This window comes from Pseudophryne corroboree, chromosome 10, assembly GCF_028390025.1.
Source record: "Pseudophryne corroboree isolate aPseCor3 chromosome 10, aPseCor3.hap2, whole genome shotgun sequence".
Lineage (NCBI taxonomy): Eukaryota > Metazoa > Chordata > Amphibia > Anura > Myobatrachidae > Pseudophryne > Pseudophryne corroboree.
Genome location: NC_086453.1, coordinates 56,257,625 through 56,276,390, shown reverse-complemented (window position 1 = coordinate 56,276,390; position 18,766 = coordinate 56,257,625). Strand labels below are relative to the sequence as shown.

At 49.5% G+C, this 18,766-nt stretch overlaps 1 protein-coding gene across 3 annotated transcripts in view; it reads right to left on the bottom strand.

Annotated features, from left to right (window-relative positions):
* LOC134965983 (protein kinase C and casein kinase substrate in neurons protein 2-like) overlaps positions 1–18,766 on the bottom strand; it is a 205,050-nt gene that overhangs the window by 61,396 nt on the left and 124,888 nt on the right. For 2 of the 3 annotated variants that reach the window (XM_063942429.1, XM_063942431.1), the window contains one exon: positions 18,186–18,276. In XM_063942429.1, the coding sequence (XP_063798499.1) occupies positions 18,186–18,245 (60 nt within the window). In that variant the 5' untranslated portion in view covers positions 18,246–18,276. Of the gene's footprint in view, positions 1–18,185; positions 18,277–18,375; positions 18,420–18,766 lie in introns of all 3 variants that reach the window. The other variant, XM_063942430.1, reaches the window with a different exon arrangement.

The following is an 18,766-nucleotide window of genomic DNA, read 5'->3' as shown; positions in this document are numbered from 1 at the left end:
TCTAACGTCCTAGTGGATGCTGGGGACTCCGTAAGGACCATGGGGATTATACCAAAGCTCCCAAACGGGCGGGAGAGTGCGGATGACTCTGCAGCACCGATTGAGCAAACACAAGGTCCTCCTCAGCCAGGGTATCAAACTTGTAGAACCTTGCAAAGGTGTTTGAACCTGACCAAGTAGCCGCTCGGCACAGCTGTAATGCCGAGACCCCTCGGGCAGCCACCCAAGAAGAGCCCACCTTCCTAGTGGAATGGGCCTTAACTGATTTTGGCAGCGGCAATCCAGCCGCAGAATGAGCCTGCTGAATCGTGTTACAGATCCAGCGAGCAATAGTTTGCTTTGAAGCAGGAGCACCAAGCTTGTTGGAAGCATACAGGATAAACAAAGACTCTGTTTTCCTGACCTTAGCCGTTCTGGCTACATAAACCTTCAAAGCACTGACCACATCAAGCAACTCGGAATCCTCCAAGTCAGTAGTAGTCACAGGCACCACAAAAGGTTGGTTTATATGAAAAGATGAACCACTTTCGGCAGGAATTGTGGACGGGTCCTCAATTCTGCTCTATCCGCATGGAAAACCAGATAGGGGCTTTTATGTGACAAAGCCGCCAATTCTGACACACGGCTAGCCGAAGCCAAGGCTAGTAGCATGACCACCTTCCACGTGAGATATTTCAATTCCACCGTTTTGAGTGGTTCAAACCAGTGGGATTTCAGGAAACTCAACACCACGTTAAGATCCCAAGGTGCCACTGGAAGCACAAAAGGGGGCTGAATATGCAGCACTCCCTTTACAAACGTCTGAACTTCAGGTAGAGAAGCCAGCTCTTTTTGAAAGAAAATGGATAGGGCCGAAATCTGGACCTTAATGGAACCCAATTTTAGGCGCAAAGTCACTCCTGACTGTAGGAAGTGAAGGAAACGGCCCAGCTGGAATTCCTCCGTAGGGCATTCCTGGCCTCACACCAAGCAACATATTTTCGCCATATACGGTGATAATGTTGAGCTGTCACGTCCTTCCTAGCCATTATCAGCGTAGGAATAACCTCATCCGGAATGCCTTTCTCTGCTAGGATCCGGCGTTCAACCGCCATGCCGTCAAACGCAACCGCGGTAAGTCTTGGAACAGACAGGGCCCCTGTTGCAACAAGTCCTGTCTTAGAGGAAGAGGCCACGAGTCCTTCTTGGCCAATCCGGAACAATGAGTATTGTTCTCACTCCTCTTTTTCTTATAATTCTCAGCACCTTGGGTATGAGAGGAAGAGGAGGAAATACATAGACCGACTGGAACACCCACAGTGTCACCAGTGCGTCCACAGCTATCGCCTGAGGGTCTCTTGACCTGGCGCAATACCTCTGTAGCTTTTTGTTGAGGCGGGATGCCATCATGTCCACCTGTGGCAGTTCCCACCGACTTGCAATCTGCGTGAAGACTTCTTGATGAAGTCCCCACTCTCCCGGGTGGAGGTCGTGTCTGCTGAGGAAGTCTGCTTCCCAGTTTTCCACTCCCGGGATGAACACTGCTGACAGTGTGCTTACGTGATTCTCCGCCCAGCGAAGAATTCTGGTGGCTTCCGCCATTGCCACCCTGCTCCTTGTGCCGCCTTGTCGGTTTACATGAGCCACTGCGGTGATGTTGTCTGACTGAATCAGAACCGGTTGGTCGCAAAGCAGGGTCTCCGCTTGACGTAGGGCATTGTATATGGCCCTTAGTTCCAGGATGTTGATGTGAAGGCAAGTCTCCTGACTTGACCACAGACCTTGGAAATTTCTTCCCTGTGTGACTGCTCCCCACCCTCGGAGGCTTGCATCCGTGGTCACCAGGACCCAGTCCTGAATGCCGAATCTGCGGCCCTCGAGAAGGTGAGCACTCTGCAGCCACCACAGGAGAGACACCCTGGCCCTGGGGGATAGGGTGATTAACCAATGCATCTGAAGATGTGATCCGGACCATTTGTCCAGTAAGTCCCATTGAAAGGTCCTCGCATGGAACCTGCCGAAGGGAATAGCCTCGTATGATGCCACCATCTTTCCCAGGACTCGAGTGCAGTGATGCACTGACACCTGTTTTGGTTTTAATAGGTTTCTGACCAGTGTCATGAGTTCCTGAGCTTTCTCTATCGGGAGATAAACCCTTTTCTGGTCTGTGTCCAGAATCATGCCCAGGAAAGGCAGACGAGTCGTAGGAATCAACTGCGACTTTGGAATATTTAGAATCCAGCCATGTTGCCGTAACACTTCCAGAGAACGTGCTACGCTGATCAGCAACTGCTCTCTTGACCTCGCTTTTATGAGGAGATCGTCCAAGTATGGGATAATTGTGACCCCTTGCTTCCGCAGGAGTACCATCATTTCCGCCATTACCTTGGTAAATATTCTCGGAGCCGTGGAGAGACCAAACGGCATCGTCTGAAATTGGTAATGACAATCCTGTACCACAAATCTGAGGTATGCCTGATGAGGTGGATAAATGGGGACATGAAGGTATGCATCCTTTATGTCCAGAGACACCATAAAATCCCCCCCTTCCAGGCTTGCGATGACCGCTCTCAGCGATTCCATCTTGGACCGGAACCTTTTCAGGTACATGTTCAGGGATTTTAAATTCAATATGGGTCTGACCGAACCGTCCGGTTTCGGTACTACAAACATGGTCGAATAATAACCCCTTCCTTGTTGAAGGAGGGGAACCTTGACCACCACCTGTTGAAGATACAATTTGTGAATTGCAGTTAACACTATTTCCCTCTCGAGGGGGGAAGCTGGCAGGGCCGATTTGAGGTATCGGTGAGGGGGCATCTCTTCGAATTCCAGCTTTTATCCCTGAGACACAATATCTATTGCCCAGGGATCCAACTGGGAGTGAACCCACTTGTGGCTGAAATTTCGGAGACGCGCCCCCACCGGGCCTAGCTCCGCCTGTGGAGCCCCAGCGTCATGCGGTGGATTTTGTGGAAGCCGGGGAGGACTTCTGTTCCTGGGAACCAGCTGTGTTGTGCAGCTTCTTTCCTCTGCCCCTGCCCCTGGCAAGAAAGGACGCACCTCGGACTTTCTTGCTTTTCTGTGATCGAAAGGACTGCATTTGGTAATACGGTGCTTTCTTAGGCTGTGAGGAAACATATGGCAAAAAATTTGACTTTCCAGCAGTAGCTGTGGAGACCAGGTCCGAGAGACCCTCCCCAAACAATTCCTCACCCTTGTAAGGTAAAACCTCCATGTGCCTTTTTGAGTCGGCATCACCTGTCCATTGCCGAGTCCACAGGACCCTTCTGGCAGAAATCGACATAGCATTTATTCTAGAACCCAGTAGACTAATGTCTCTTTGAGCATCTCTCATATATAGCACAGCGTCTTTTATATGCCCCAGGGTCAATAATATAGTATCAAGTTCCTCAGACAGGGTGTCCGTCCATGCTGCTACAGCACTACACACCCAGGCCGACGCGATCGCCGGCCTCAGTAAGGTACCTGAATGTGTATAAATGGACTTCAGGACACCCTCCTGCTTTCTATCCGCAGCATCTTTGAGGGTAGCCGTATCCTGTGACGGCAGGGCTACCTTCTTGGATAAGCGTGTTAAAGCTTTGTCCACCCTAGGGGAGGATTCCCAGCGTAACCTGTCCGTTGGCGGGAAAGGATACGCCATAAGAATCCGTTTGGAAATCTGCAGTTTTTTTATCTGTAGATTCCCAAGCCTTTTCACATAACTCATTTAGCTTGTGTGAGGGGGGAAAGGTCACCACCTGCCTCTTCTCCCCATACATATGAACCCTCTTGTCAGGGACTGGGGTTTCCTCTTTGATGTGCAACACATCCTTAATTGCTATAATCATATAACGGATGGATTTAGCCAATTTTGGCTGTAACTTTGCATCATCGTAATCGACACTGGAATCAGAATCCATGTCGGTATCTGTGTCAACAATTTGGGATAGTGGGCGCTTCTGAGACCCTGACGGCCTCTGCGACATAGGATCAGGCACGGGCTGAGACCCTGACTGTCCTGAGGCTTCAGCTTTTTCCAACCTTTTATGCAAGGAATTAACATTATCATTTAAAACCTTCCACATATCCATCCAATCAGGTGTCTGCGCCGTCGGCGGAGACACCACATTCATTTGCTCCCGCTCTGCTTCCACATAGCCTTCCTCGTCAAACATGTCGACACAAGCGTACCGACACACCACATACACAGGGAATGCCCTTTTTTAAGACAGTTCCCCCACAAGGCCCTTTGGAGAGACAGAGAGAGAGTATGCCAGCACACACCCCAGCGCTATAAACCCAGGAATAACACAGTAACTTAATTTCTCTATCGTCCTAGTGGATGCTGGGGTTCCTGAAAGGACCATGGGGAATAGCGGCTCCGCAGGAGACAGGGCACAAAAAGTAAAGCTTTCCGATCAGGTGGTGTGCACTGGCTCCTCCCCCTATGACCCTCCTCCAGACTCCAGTTAGATTTTTGTGCCCGGCCGAGAAGGGTGCAATCTAGGTGGCTCTCCTAAAGAGCTGCTTAGAGAAAGTTTAGCTAGGTTTTTTATGTTACAGTGATTCCTGCTGGCAACAGGATCACTGCAGCGAGGGACTGAGGGGAGAAGGAGTCAACTCACCTGCGTGCAGGATGGATTGGCTTCTTGGCTACTGGACATCAAGCTCCAGAGGGACGATCACAGGTACAGCCTGGATGGTCACCGGAGCCGCGCCGCCGGCCCCCTTGCAGATGCTGAAGACAGAAGAGGTCCAGAATCGGCGGCTGAAGACTCCTGCAGTCTTCTAAAGGTAGCGCACAGCACTGCAGCTGTGCGCCATTTTCCTCTCAGCACACTTCACACGGCAGTCACTGAGGGTGCAGGGCGCTGGGAGGGGGGCGCCCTGGGAGGCAAAATGAGTACCTATAAAGGCTAAAAATACCTCACATATAGCCCTAGAGGCTATATGGAGATATTTAACCCCTGCCTGATTTCTCAAAATAGCGGGAGACGAGCCCGCCGGAAAAGGGGCGGGGCCTATCTCCTCAGCACACGGCGCCATTTCCTCTCACAGCTCCGCTGGTCAGGACGGCTCCCAGGTCTCTCCCCTGCACTGCACTACAGAAACAGGGTAAAACAGAGAGGGGGGGCAAATTTATGGCGATATTTTTATATAACAAAGCAGCTATAGGGGAGCACTTATTATAAGGCTATCCCTGATATATATATAGCGCTTTTGGTGTGTGCTGGCAAACTCTCCCTCTGTCTCCCCAAAGGGCTAGTGGGTCCTGTCTTCATTAGGAGCATTCCCTGTGTGTCTGCTGTGTGTCGGTACGTGTGTGTCGACATGTATGAGGACGATATTGGTGTGGAGGCGGAGCAATTGCCAAATATGGGGATGTCACCTCCTAGGGGGTCGACACCAGAATGGATGCCTTTATTTATGGAACTACGGGATAGTGTCAACACGCTAAAGCAGTCGTTTGACGACATGAGACGGCCGGACAATCAATTAGTGCCTGTCCAGGCGACTCAAACACCGTCAGGGGCTGTGAAACGCCCTTTGCCTCAGTCGGTCGACACAGACCCAGACACAGGCGATGACTCCAGTGGTGACGGTGACGAATCAACCGTATTTTCCAGTAGGGCCACACGTTATATGATTTTGGCAATGAAGGAGGCGTTACATTTAGCTGATACTACAGGTACCACTAAACAGGGTATTATGTGGGGTATGAAAAAACTACCTATAGTTTTTCCTGAATCAGAAGAACTAAATGACGTGTGTAATGAAGCGTGGGTTGCCCCTGATAAAAAGCTGATAATTTCAAAGAAATTATTGGCATTATACCCTTTCCCGCCAGAGGTTAGGGAGCGCTGGGAAACACCTCCTAGGGTGGACAAGGCGCTAACACGCTTATCTAAACAAGTGGCGTTACCCTCTCCTGAGACGGCCGCACTTAAAGATCCATCAGATAGGAGGATGGAAAATATCCAAAAAAGTATATACACACATGCAGGTGTTATACTACGACCAGCTGTAGCAACTGCCTGGATGGGCAGTGCGGGGGTAGTTTGGTCAGAATCCCTGATTGAAAATATTGATACCCTGGACAGGGACAATATTCTACTGTCGTTAGAACAAATAAAGGATGCATTTCTTTATATGCGTGATGCACAGAGGGATATATGCACACTGGCATCACGGGTAAGTGCTATGTCCATTTCGGCCAGAAGAGCTTTATGGACGCGACAGTGGACAGGCGATGCGGATTCAAAACGGCATATGGAAGTTTTGCCGTATAAGGGGGAGGAGTTATTTGGAGTCGGTCTATCAGATTTGGTGGCCACGGCTACAGCCGGGAAATCCACCTTTCTACCTCAAGTCACTCCCCAACAGAAAAAGGCACCGACTTTTCAACCACAGCCCTTTCGTTCCTTTAAAAATAAGAGAGCAAAGGGCTATTCATATTTGCCACGAGGCAAAGGTCGAGGGAAGAGACAGCAACACGCAGCTCCTTCCCAGGATCAGAAGCCCTCCCCGGCTTCTACAAAAGCCTCAGCATGACGCTGGGGCTTCTCAAGCGGACTCGGGGACGGTGGGCGGTCGTCTCAAAAATTACAGCGCGCAGTGGGCTCACTCGCAAGTAGATCCCTGGATCCTGCAGATAATATCTCAGGGATACAGGTTGGAATTAGAGACAGATCCACCTCGCCGTTTCCTGAGGTCTGCTTTACCAACGTCCCCCTCCGAAAGGGAGACGGTGTTGGAAGCCATTCACAAGCTGTACTCTCAGCAGGTGATAGTCAAGGTACCTCTTCTGCAACAAGGGAAGGGGTATTATTCCACTCTTTTTGTGGTACCGAAGCCGGATGGCTCGGTAAGGCCTATTCTAAATCTGAAGTCCTTGAACCTGTACATAAAGAAGTTCAAGTTCAAAATGGAGTCACTCAGAGCAGTGATAGCGAACCTGGAAGAGGGGAACTTTATGGTATCCTTGGACATCAAGGATGCGTATCTCCACGTTCCAATTTACCCCTCACACCAGGGGTACCTCAGGTTCGTTGTACAAAACTGTCACTATCAGTTTCAGACGCTGCCGTTCGGATTGTCCACGGCACCTCGGATCTTTACAAAGGTAATGGCCGAGATGATGATTCTTCTTCGAAGAAAAGGCGTATTAATTATCCCATACTTGGACGATCTCCTAATAAGGGCGAGGTCCAGAGAACAGCTAGAGATGGGATTAGCACTGTCTCAAGAAGTGCTAAAACAGCACGGGTGGATTCTGAATATTCCAAAATCCCAGTTAATGCCGACAACTCGTCTGCTGTTCCTAGGGATGATTCTGGACACGGTTCAGAAAAAGGTTTTTCTCCCGGAGGAAAAAGCCAAGGAGTTATCCGAGCTTGTCAGGAACCTCCTAAAACCAGGAAAGGTGTCTGTACATCAATGCACAAGAGTCCTGGGAAAAATGGTGGCTTCTTACGAAGCGATTCCATTCGGCAGATTCCACGCAAGAATTTTCCAAAGGGATCTGTTGGACAAATGGTCAGGGTCGCATCTTCAGATGCACCTACGGATAACCCTGTCTCCAAGGACAAGGGTGTCTCTTCTGTGGTGGTTGCAGAGTGCTCATCTATTGGAGGGCCGCAGATTCGGCATACAGGATTGGATCCTGGTGACCACGGACGCCAGCCTGAGAGGCTGGGGAGCAGTCACACAAGGAAGAAACTTCCAGGGAGTATGGACGAGCCTGGAAACGTCTCTTCACATAAACATTCTGGAACTAAGAGCAATATACAATGCTCTAAACCAGGCAGAACCTCTGCTTCAGGGAAAACCGGTATTGATCCAGTCGGACAACATCACGGCAGTCGCCCATGTGAACAGACAGGGCGGCACAAGAAGCAGGAGGGCAATGGCAGAAGCTGCAAGGATTCTTCGCTGGGCAGAGAATCATGTGATAGCACTGTCAGCAGTGTTCATCCCGGGAGTGGACAACTGGGAAGCAGACTTCCTCAGCAGACACGATCTTCACCCGGGAGAGTGGGGACTTCATCCAGAAGTCTTCCACATGCTGGTAACCCGTTGGGAAAGACCAATGGTGGACATGATGGCGTCTCGCCTCAACAAAAAACTGGACAGGTATTGCGCCAGGTCAAGAGATCCGCAGGCAATAGCTGTGGACGCGCTGGTAACGCCTTGGGTGTACCAGTCGGTGTATGTGTTTCCTCCTCTGCCTCTCATACCAAAAGTATTGAGAATTATACGGCAAAGAGGCGTAAGAACGATACTAGTGGTTCCGGATTGGCCAAGGAGGACTTGGTACCCGGAACTTCAATAGATGATCACGGAAGATCCGTGGCCTCTACCTCTAAGGAGGGACTTGCTTCAGCAGGGTCCCTGTCTGTTTCAAGACTTACCGCGGCTGCGTTTGACGGCATGGCGGTTGAACGCCGGATCCTAAAGGAAAGAGGCATGCCGGAAGAAGTCATTCCTACTTTGATTAAAGCAAGGAAGGAAGTAACCGTGCAACATTATCACCGAATTTGGCGAAAATATGTTGCGTGGTGCGAAGATCGGAGTGCTCCGACGGAGGAATTTCAACTGGGTCGATTCCTACATTTCCTGCAATCAGGATTGTCAATGGGTCTCAAATTGGGATCTATTAAGGTTCAAATTTCGGCCCTGTCGATTTTCTTTCAAAAAGAATTGGCTTCAGTCCCTGAAGTCCAGACCTTTGTTAAGGGAGTGCTGCATATACAGCCTCCTGTGGTGCCTCCAGTGGCACCGTGGGATCTAAATGTGGTTTTGGACTTCCTAAAATCTCATTGGTTTGAACCACTAAAAAAGGTGGATTTGAAATATCTCACATGGAAAGTGACCATGCTTCTAGCCCTGGCTTCTGCCAGGAGAGTGTCAGAATTGGCAGCTTTATCTTACAAAAGCCCATATCTGATTTTCCATTCGGACAGGGCAGAACTGCGAACTCGTCCGCATTTTCTCCCTAAGGTGGTGTCAGCATTTCATCTGAACCAGCCTATTGTAGTGCCTGCGGCTACAAGTGACTTGGAGGACTCCAAGTTACTGGACGTTGTCAGAGCATTAAAAATATATATTGCAAGGACAGCTGGAGTCAGAAAATCTGACTCGTTGTTTATATTGTATGCACCCAACAAGATGGGTGCTCCTGCGTCTAAGCAAACGATTGCTCGTTGGATCTGTAGCACAATCCAACTTGCACATTCTGTGGCAGGCTTGCCACAGCCTAAATCTGTAAAGGCCCACTCCACAAGGAAGGTGGGCTCATCTTGGGCGGCTGCCCGAGGGGTCTCGGCATTACAACTTTGCCGAGCAGCTACGTGGTCAGGGGAGAACACGTTTGTAAAATTTTACAAATTTGATACTCTGGCTAAGGAGGACCTGGAGTTCTCTCATTCGGTGCTGCAGAGTCATCCGCACTCTCCCGCCCGTTTGGGAGCTTTGGTATAATCCCCATGGTCCTTTCAGGAACCCCAGCATCCACTAGGACGATAGAGAAAATAAGATTTTACTTACCGATAAATCTATTTCTCGGAGTCCGTAGTGGATGCTGGGCGCCCATCCCAAGTGCGGATTATCTGCATAAGTTGTACATAGTTATTGTTAACTAATTCGGGTTATTGTTAAAGGAAGCCATCTTTCAGAGGCTCCGCTGTTATCATACTGTTAACTGGGTTTAGATCACAGGTTGTACGGTGTGATTGGTGTGGCTGGTATGAGTCTTACCCGGGATTCAAAATCCTCCCTTATTGTGTACGCTCGTCCGGGCACAGTACCTAACTGGAGTCTGGAGGAGGGTCATAGGGGGAGGAGCCAGTGCACACCACCTGATCGGAAAGCTTTACTTTTTGTGCCCTGTCTCCTGCGGAGCCGCTATTCCCCATGGTCCTTTCAGGAACCCCAGCATCCACTACGGACTCCGAGAAATAGATTTATCGGTAAGTAAAATCTTATTGTTAACCCAGTAGCTGCTGTTATATTGATTTTTGCGCCTAATTAGGTGCCCCCCCCCCCCCCCTCTCTTTTTACCCTCTTCTACCGTGTATCTGCAGGGGAGAGCCTGGGGAGCTTCCTCTCAGCTGAGCTGTGGAGAAAAAATGGCGCTGGTGAGTGCTGAGGAAGAAGCCCCGCCCCCTCGACGGCGGGCTTCTGTCCCGCTTAAATATGTATTTTCTTGGCGGGGGCTCATACATATATACAGTGCCCATCTGTATATATGTTCACTTTTGCTAAAAAGAGGTCCAAATGCTGCCCAGGGCGCCCCCCCCTCCCCCCCCCCCCCTGCGCCCTGCACCCTTACAGTGACCGGAGTATGTGAGGTGTGTGGGAGCAATGGCGCACAGCTGCAGTGCTGTGCGTTACCTCAGTGAAGACCACGGAGTCTTCTGCCGCCGATTTCGAAGTCTTCTTGCTTTTCATACTCACCCGCCTTCTGTCTTCCGGCTCTGCGAGGTGGACGGCGGCGCGGCTCTGGGATCGGACGACGAGGGTGAGATCCTGTGTACGATCCCTCTGGAGCTAATGGTGTCCAGTAGCCTAAGAAGCAGGACCTAGCTTCAGAGAGTAGGGCTGCTTCTCTCCCCTCAGTCCCACGATGCAGGGAGTCTGTTGCCAGCAGAGCCCCCTGAAAATAAAAAACCTAACAAAATACTTTCTCACAGCAAGCTCAGGAGAGCTCACTGAAAAGCACCCAGCTCGTCCGGGCACAGATTCAAACTGAGGTCTGGAGGAGGGACATAGAGGGAGGAGCCAGAGCACACCAGAATCTAAATTCTTTCTTAAAGTGCCCATGCCTCCTGCGGAGCCCGTCTATTCCCCATGGTCCTTACGGAGTCCCCAGCATCCACTAGGACGTTAGAGAAAGGTGAGAGTGCTGTGCAATGTCAGTGACACTGCACACAGGCCCGGCGCTAGCCGCTCAGCAAAGGGATGCAGTCAGCAAAGGGATGCAGTTCAGGGAGGCGCCAGGAAGGAGAGGCGTTCTCCCTGCTCTGCATCCCTGTGCTGAGCTGCTGCTGGTATCCCTGCTGCTGCTGCCGGCTGCTGTCACACATGCAGCGGCGCCAGCAACACAAAGCCTCCTCTCTTCCCCCGCTCCCCTGTGTGACATTCAGTGTCCGGGCGGGAGCCAAATGGGGCGGAGCTAGATGGGAATAAGGGGTGGAGCTAGACAGGACCATGCTGCAACAGCAGGATGAGCTGCTACAGCTTTGGCCAGGCAGACTTCATTAGGTAAGTGTCTGGAAAGATATTGAGTGTGTGTGTGTGTATATACAGTGTCTGTGTATACTGTATATATGTGTGACTGTATGTGTGTAATGTATGTACAGTATGTATGTGTGTGTGTTTGTATATATATATATATATATGTGTCTGTTGTGTGTGTATGTGTGACAGTGGCATAATGTGTGTAAGCGTCACTGGTACAGGGGTCGTTACGTGGGTAAGCGTCACTGGTATAGGGGGCGTTACGTGTGTAAGCGTCACTGGTACAGGGGGCGTTACGTGTGTAAGCGTCACTGGTATAGGGGGCGTTACGTGTGTAAGCGTCACTGGTACAGGGGGCGTTACATGTGGAAGCGTCACTGGTACAGGGGGCGTTACGTGTGTAAGCGTCACTGGTACAGGGGGCGTTACGTGTGTAAGCGTCACTGGTACAGGGGGCGTTAGGTGTGTAAGCGGCACTGGTACAGGGGGCTTTACGTTGGTAAGCGTCACTGGTACAGGAGGTGTTACGTGTGTAAGCGTCACTGATACAGGGGGGCGTTACGTGTGCAAGAGTCACTGCTACAGGGGGTGTTACGTGTGTAAGCGGCACTGGTACAGGGGGCGTTACGTGTGTTAGCGTCACTGGTACAGGGGGCATTACGTGTGTTAGCGTCACTGGTACAGGGGGCATTACGTGTGTAAGCGTCACTGCTACAGGGGGTGTTACGTGTGTAAGCGGCACTGGTACAGGGGGCGTTACGTGTGTAAGCGTCACTGCTACAGGGGGTGTTACGTGTGTAAGCGGCACTGGTACAGGGGGCGTTACATGTGTAAGCGGCACTGGTACAGGGGGGGTGTTACGTGTGTAAGCGGCACTGGTACAGGGGGCGTTACGTGTCTAAGCGGCACTGGTACAGGGGGCATTACGTGTGTCAGCGTCACTGGTCCAAGGGGGCCGTTACGTGTGTAAGCGTCACTGGTCCAAGGGGGGCGTTACGTGTCTAAGCGTCACTGCTACAGGGGGGGGGCGTTACGTGTGTAAGCGTCACTAGTACAGGGGGGCATGACATGTGTAAGCATCACTGGTTCAGGGGGACGTTACATGTGTAAGTGTCTCTGGTACAGGGGGCGTTACATGTGTAAGTGTCTCTACTACAGGGGGTATTATGTGCGCGGTGCCTTTGTAAAGTATGCGAGGGTGCAAATTTATAGCTTGCAGGGGGGCGCTGAACACCCTAGCACCGGCCCTGATTGCACACCCACTGCACTGCACAGCACTGTCACCTTTTACACTGATTCAGCGTCCAGACATTACCCTCCGCGATATCACCCACTCTATCCGTTACATTACCCATCTCGGGGCTTCCAGGCCGGCAGACGAGGTGCTGTGTTGCGGAGTCAGGGCCTCTGGGGATCTGGGCGCGGCTGTGGCGGGGAGGCACTTCTGTGACATCACGCACAGAGGAGGCTCCGGGGCTCAGAGAGTATGTGGCGCAGGGAGGGCTATGAAAGCCTTCCGCTGCGCCGCTTTCATACACATCTATGCCGGTGGCCGCAGCAGCTTTTGATCCACGTACGCTGCAGCTAGGGAGTGGGGATTGTTGATGGCGGAGGGGGCAGGTGGACTGGCAGCAGGACATAGGACGCTGCAGTAAAAGTGTTTTGTTTCCCTATCTACAGCGCAGAGACTTGCTGCAGATGCAGTGTTATACCCTCCAGCTGCACCTTTTTGGCAGGTACAGTCCCTTTTTTTTAAGGTCTGTACCGATTTCTGGCTCTCCAAGCTTCCATTGAAAGTATAGGAAAAGGGGCGTAGCCACGCTGCTGTGCCCGTGGCCACTCCCCCTTTTCGAATGTGTATCAATGTGTATGTGTAAATTGTTGGAGGGTGTGATGCTGCAGATGCAGTGGGCCTATTTTGTGGAGTGGGGCTGGAGCTGCAGCTCCATCTATCTCATTGTTAATCCTGCTCTGTGAAAACACAGCAGGCAAAGGGCAGAGCCTCCCATTGGATGTAACCTGTGTGGGAGGGAGTTTCTCGCCCAATCAGCTGTGGACTGGCTGTGATAGACCTGCCACTAACCCAATGAGAGCTCCTAGCCACGCCCAGCGTTAGAGCTTCAGGCACAGAGTCACAGGGCTATTATATAAGAGATATATACATATAGAAAGCAAATTCCACTAAGTGCAATAATCACCTATTTATGGGGGTAATTCCAAGTTGATTGCAGCAGGAAGTTTTTTTAGCAGTTGGGCAAAACCATGGGGGTCATTCCGAGTTGTTCGCTCGCAAGCTGCTTTTAGCAGCTTTGCACACGCTAAGCCGCCACCTACTGGGAGTGAATCTTAGCTTATCAAAATTGTGAACGAAAGATTAGCAGAATTGCGAATAGACACTTCATAGCAGTTTCTGAGTAGCTCCAGACTTACTCGGCATCTGCGATCAGTTCAGTCAGTTTCGTTCCTGGTTTGACGTCACAAACACACCCAGCGTTCGCCCAAGCACTCCCCCGTTTCTCCAGCCACTCCCGCGTTTTTCCCAGAAACGGTAGCGTTTTTTCACACACACCCATAAAACGGCTAGTTTCCGCCCAGAAACACCCACTTCCTGTCAATCACATTACGATCACCAGAACGAAGAAAAAACCTCGTAATGCCGTGAGTAAAATACCTAACTGCATAGCAAATTTACTTGGCGCAGTCGCACTGCGGACATTGCGCATGCGCATTAGCGACTAACCGCTCCGTTGCGAGAAAAAAATAACGAGCGAACAACTCGGAATGACCCCCCATGTGCAGTGCAGGGGGGGCAGATATAACATGTGCAGAGAGAGTTAGATTTGGGTGGGTTATTTTGTTTCTGTGCAGGGTAAATACTGGCTGCTTTATTTATTTTTTAGAAAATGTTTTAATTGGATTTTTCTTATACAAGAAAAGAAAGGAGAGAACAGTACAAAATATAATACACAGAGTACAAAATAATTGCATACAGAAGGCAAAAGGCAGGGATATGGGTTATGCAACACAGTGATACGAAATAGGCACTGCAGCAAAATGTGTAAGAGCCACTGGCTGCTTTATTTTTACACTGCAATTTAGATTGCAGATTGAACTCACCACACCCAAATCTCTCTCTCTCTGCACATGTTATATCTGCCTCCCCTGCAGTGCACACGGTTTTGCCCAACTGCTAAAAAATTTCCTGCTGCGATCAACTTGGAATTAACCCCTTAATTCTTGTATAGGTTGTACAGTCCAAAGTCCCCCTCCACCATACATTCACATTTTACCCTTCACTAAAACTTATACTGTGGGGTATATTTACTAACATTCGTAATTCTCCCGATTTGGTGGGAGAATAATCACGAATGACATCGAAAGTGTAAAACTGCAACTATTTGAATTTATTACGACTAATTTACTAAGCTGCCGTATTCTGCATTTTCGGGTTTTCCGATGTCGATGTCATTCGTTTTTTTAGGCAGTGTTTTACGTGAGTGACTTGTAAAATACTGCCGACTTTAATACAATGAATCTCGGCCGGATCTGAGAGATCCGTGCTGGGCTTCATTGTGCACTTTGTTAAACAAAAAAATAAAGTTTAAATGTAAAAAAAAAATTGCGTGGGGTCCCCCCTCCTAAGGCAAACCAGCCTCGGGCTCTTTGAGCCGATCCTGGTTGCAGAAATATGGGGAAAAAATGGACAGGGGTTCCCCCATATTTAAGCAACCAGCATCGGGCTCTGCGCCTGGTCCTGGTTCCAAAAATACGGGAGACAAAAAGAGTAGGGGTCCCCCGTATTTTTTAAACCAGCACCGGGCTCCACTAGCTGGACAGATAATGCCACAGCCGGGGGTCACTTTTATACAGTGCCTTGCGGCCGTGGCATCAAATATCCAACTAGTCACCCCTGGCCGGGGTACCCTGGGGGAGTGGGGACCCCTTCAATCAAGGGGTCCCCCCCCCAGCCACCCAAGGGCCAGGGATGAAGCCCGAGGCTGTCCCCCCCATCCAATAGGCTGCGGATGGGGGGCTGATAGCCTTTGTGAAAAGTGATTGATATTGTTTTTAGTAGCAGTACTACAAGGCCCAGCAAGCCTCCCCCGCAAGCTGGTACTTGGAGAACCACAAGTACCAGGATGCGGCGGAAAAACGGGCCCGCTGGTACCTGTAGTACTACTACTAAAAAAATACCCCAATAAAGACAACACACACACACACACACACCTTGAAAGTATAACTTTAATACATACATACACACCACCATATACACATACTTACCTTATGTTCACACGAGGGTCGGTCCTCTTCTCCAGTAGAATCCATGGTGTACCTGTAGAAAAAATTATACTCACATAATCCAGTGTTTTCGGCTCCTCGGTAACTCCTTTTGTAATCCACGTACTTTAAAAAATAAAAAAACGGATACCCGACCACGAACTGAAAGGGGACCCATGTTTTCACATGGGCCCCCTTTCCCCGAATGCCAGAAACCCACTCTGACTTCTGTCTAAGTGGGTTTCCTCAGCCAATCAGGGAGCGCCACGTTGTAGCACCCTCCTGATCGGCTGTGTGCTCCTGTACTGTCTGACAGGCGGCACACGGCAGTGTTACAATGTAGCGCCTATGCGCTCCATTGTAACCAATGGTGGGAACTTTCTGCTCAGCGGTTGACCGAAAGTGACCTCACCGCTGACCTGAAAGTTCCCACCATTGGTTACAATGGAGCGCATAGGCGCTACATTGTAACACTGCCGTGTGCCGCCTGTCAGACAGTACAGGAGCACACAGCCGATCAGGAGGGTGCCACAATGTGGCACTCCCTGATTGGCTGAATAAACCCACTTAGACATCAGTCAGAGTGGGTTTCTGGCATTCGGGGAAAGGGGACCCATGTGAAAACATGGGTCCCCTTTCAGTGCGTGGCTCGGGTATCCGTTTTATTTTTTTAATCAAGTACGTGGATTACAAAAGGATTATCCGAGGAGCCTGGTACCCTGGATCTGGTGAGTATAATTTATTCAACAGGCACCCCATGGATTCTACTGGACAAGAGGACCGACCTGCGTGTGAACATAAGGTAAGTATGTATGTATGTTTGTGTGGATGGATGTAATAAAACTTTACTTTCAAGGTGTGTGTGTATTGTCTTTTTTTGGGTATTTTTTTTGTAGTAGTACTACAGGTACCAGCGGGCCCGTTTTTCCGCCGCATGCTGGTACTTGTGGTTCTCCAAGTACCAGCACGCGGGGGAGGCTTGCTGGGCCTTGTAGTACTGCTACTAAAAACAATATCTTACACTTTTACAAAAAGGCTATCACCCCCCCATCCCCCCCCATCCGCAGCCCATTGGATGGGGGGGACAGCCTCGGGCTTCACCCCTGGCCCTTGGGTGGCTGGGGGGGGGGACCCCTTGATTGAAGGGGTCCCCACTCCCCCAGGGTACCCCGGCCAGGGGTGACTAGTTGGATATTTGATGCCACGGCCGCAGGGCACTATATAAAAGTGACCCCCGGCTGTGGCATTATCTGTCCAGCTAGTGGAGCCCGGTGCTGGTTTTAAAAATACGGGGGACCCCTACGCTTTTTGTCCCCCGTATTTTTGGAACCAGGACCAGGCGCAGAGCCCGATGCTGGTTGCTTAAATATGGGGGAACCCCTGTCATTTTCTTTCCCATATTTCTGCAACCAGGATCGGATCAAAGAGCCCGAGGCTGGTTATGCTTAGGAGGGGGGACCCCACGCAAATTTTTTTCCAAAAAATTAACACTTTCCCACCCCTTCCCACTGATATACATGCACGGATCTCATGGATCCGTGCATGCCTATCCAATCACGGCTCAAAAAAGCAGGTCTGGTTTTTTTTAGCACTTTTTTACGAGTTGTATTTTTTCACGGCAGTGTTTTTTTTTTTTTTGCTTTGCACTTCTTAGTAAATGACCGAGATTCATACTTAAACAGCCGCGTTTTGACCGATGGTGTATTCATTGAAGTCTAACAAAAAAAATACGAATGCCCTCATCACTGCCGAGATTTGAGTTTAGTAAATGACCGAGATGACACTTTGAAGAAAAAACGGCATCTCGGTCAAAATCGGGACCTTAGTAAATATACCCCTATGTATTCTCGGGTTGAACCTCTACTATATGATGATGATATTGGTTATATTCCTTGTCAAACAGACGTCTTCCAGACCATACGACCTCCTACGTGAATACTGAAGACACTGTGTGCCTAGGTAGGAACAGTTTCTTTAGAGGTTCCCCATTGTCTTTAGAGGTTCCCCATCTGTTGCCGACCCAGCTACTGCACATCTGTCACCTGGTATCCGGTCTCTAGGTCGACAGTGTCTAGGTCGGCCACTACTGGTCGACAGTAACTAGGTCAACATTTTCTAGGTTGACAGATCAAAAGGTCGACATGAGTTTTTCGCCTTTTTTTCACTTTTTCATACTTAGCGATCCACACTGACTACGATTCAGAATAGTAACCTGTGTAAAGCGCAGCAGTAGTGGAGCGAGGCACCTTGCCCGAAGCATGGCGAGCGAAGCTAATTGGGGTTTCCGGTCACTGTACAGAGAAAACGACACAAAAAAACACCATATAAAACTCATTTCGACCTTTTGACCTGTTGACCTAGACGATGTCGACCTACAGACCCTGTCGACCTAGCATCCCTGTCGACCTAGTCACTGTCGACCAATAGTGGTCGACCTAGACACTGTCGACCTAGTTACTGACGACCTTCCATACCACACCCCTGTCACCCAACAGGACATGTCAAGCCAACTCAAAAAATCCACATCCAATGCCATAATATTCCAAATGCATTAAAAGATAGACATACTTCCCATTATAATTACTTTCCTTTAAACTCTTTTGATATTAGACAGTTTCAGGATGTTCCCTCTGTTTACCATGCCTAGCGTCAGTCCTGAAGGTAGGTGAAAGCCAGATACTTACCATCCAGAAGCTATCACTGGTGGCTTCATCTATCGAAACTTCGCTGTATATCACAGACATGACGCTGGCCTCTTTTCTTGTGCACAGACCTCTGTAATACAAGAAGCAAAGGTTTACTATAGCTGAGAAGTCTTTATTTTCATTATTATTATTATTAATATTCATCTATACAGGACCAGCACCATCTTACATTGAGCTTTACAGCCTTGAAGAATTTCACAGCATGTCGGACTGCTGTAAAGGAAAGACCAGAAGAAGTTACGAGATCCCCATTTCTCCTCATTGACCCAGTTTTAATACACAGTTAATGGCTACTACAATTACATGACCATAAACATGTGATTACTAACTATTAATTCTCATTTATAGTAGAGTGATATCTTATAAAACACAGATGTTCCTAATAAATGCTGAACTGATGACATCAGAACTCATCATTTATACAAAGAGGAACATCCCCTGTGCATAATTGAATATTTATTATATATATAAACATATATGTGTTTGTGGTCTCTGATCCAGAAACCCGTCACACAGAAAGTTATAAAAGCCAGAGTGGAAAATAAAAGACATTGTTGTTG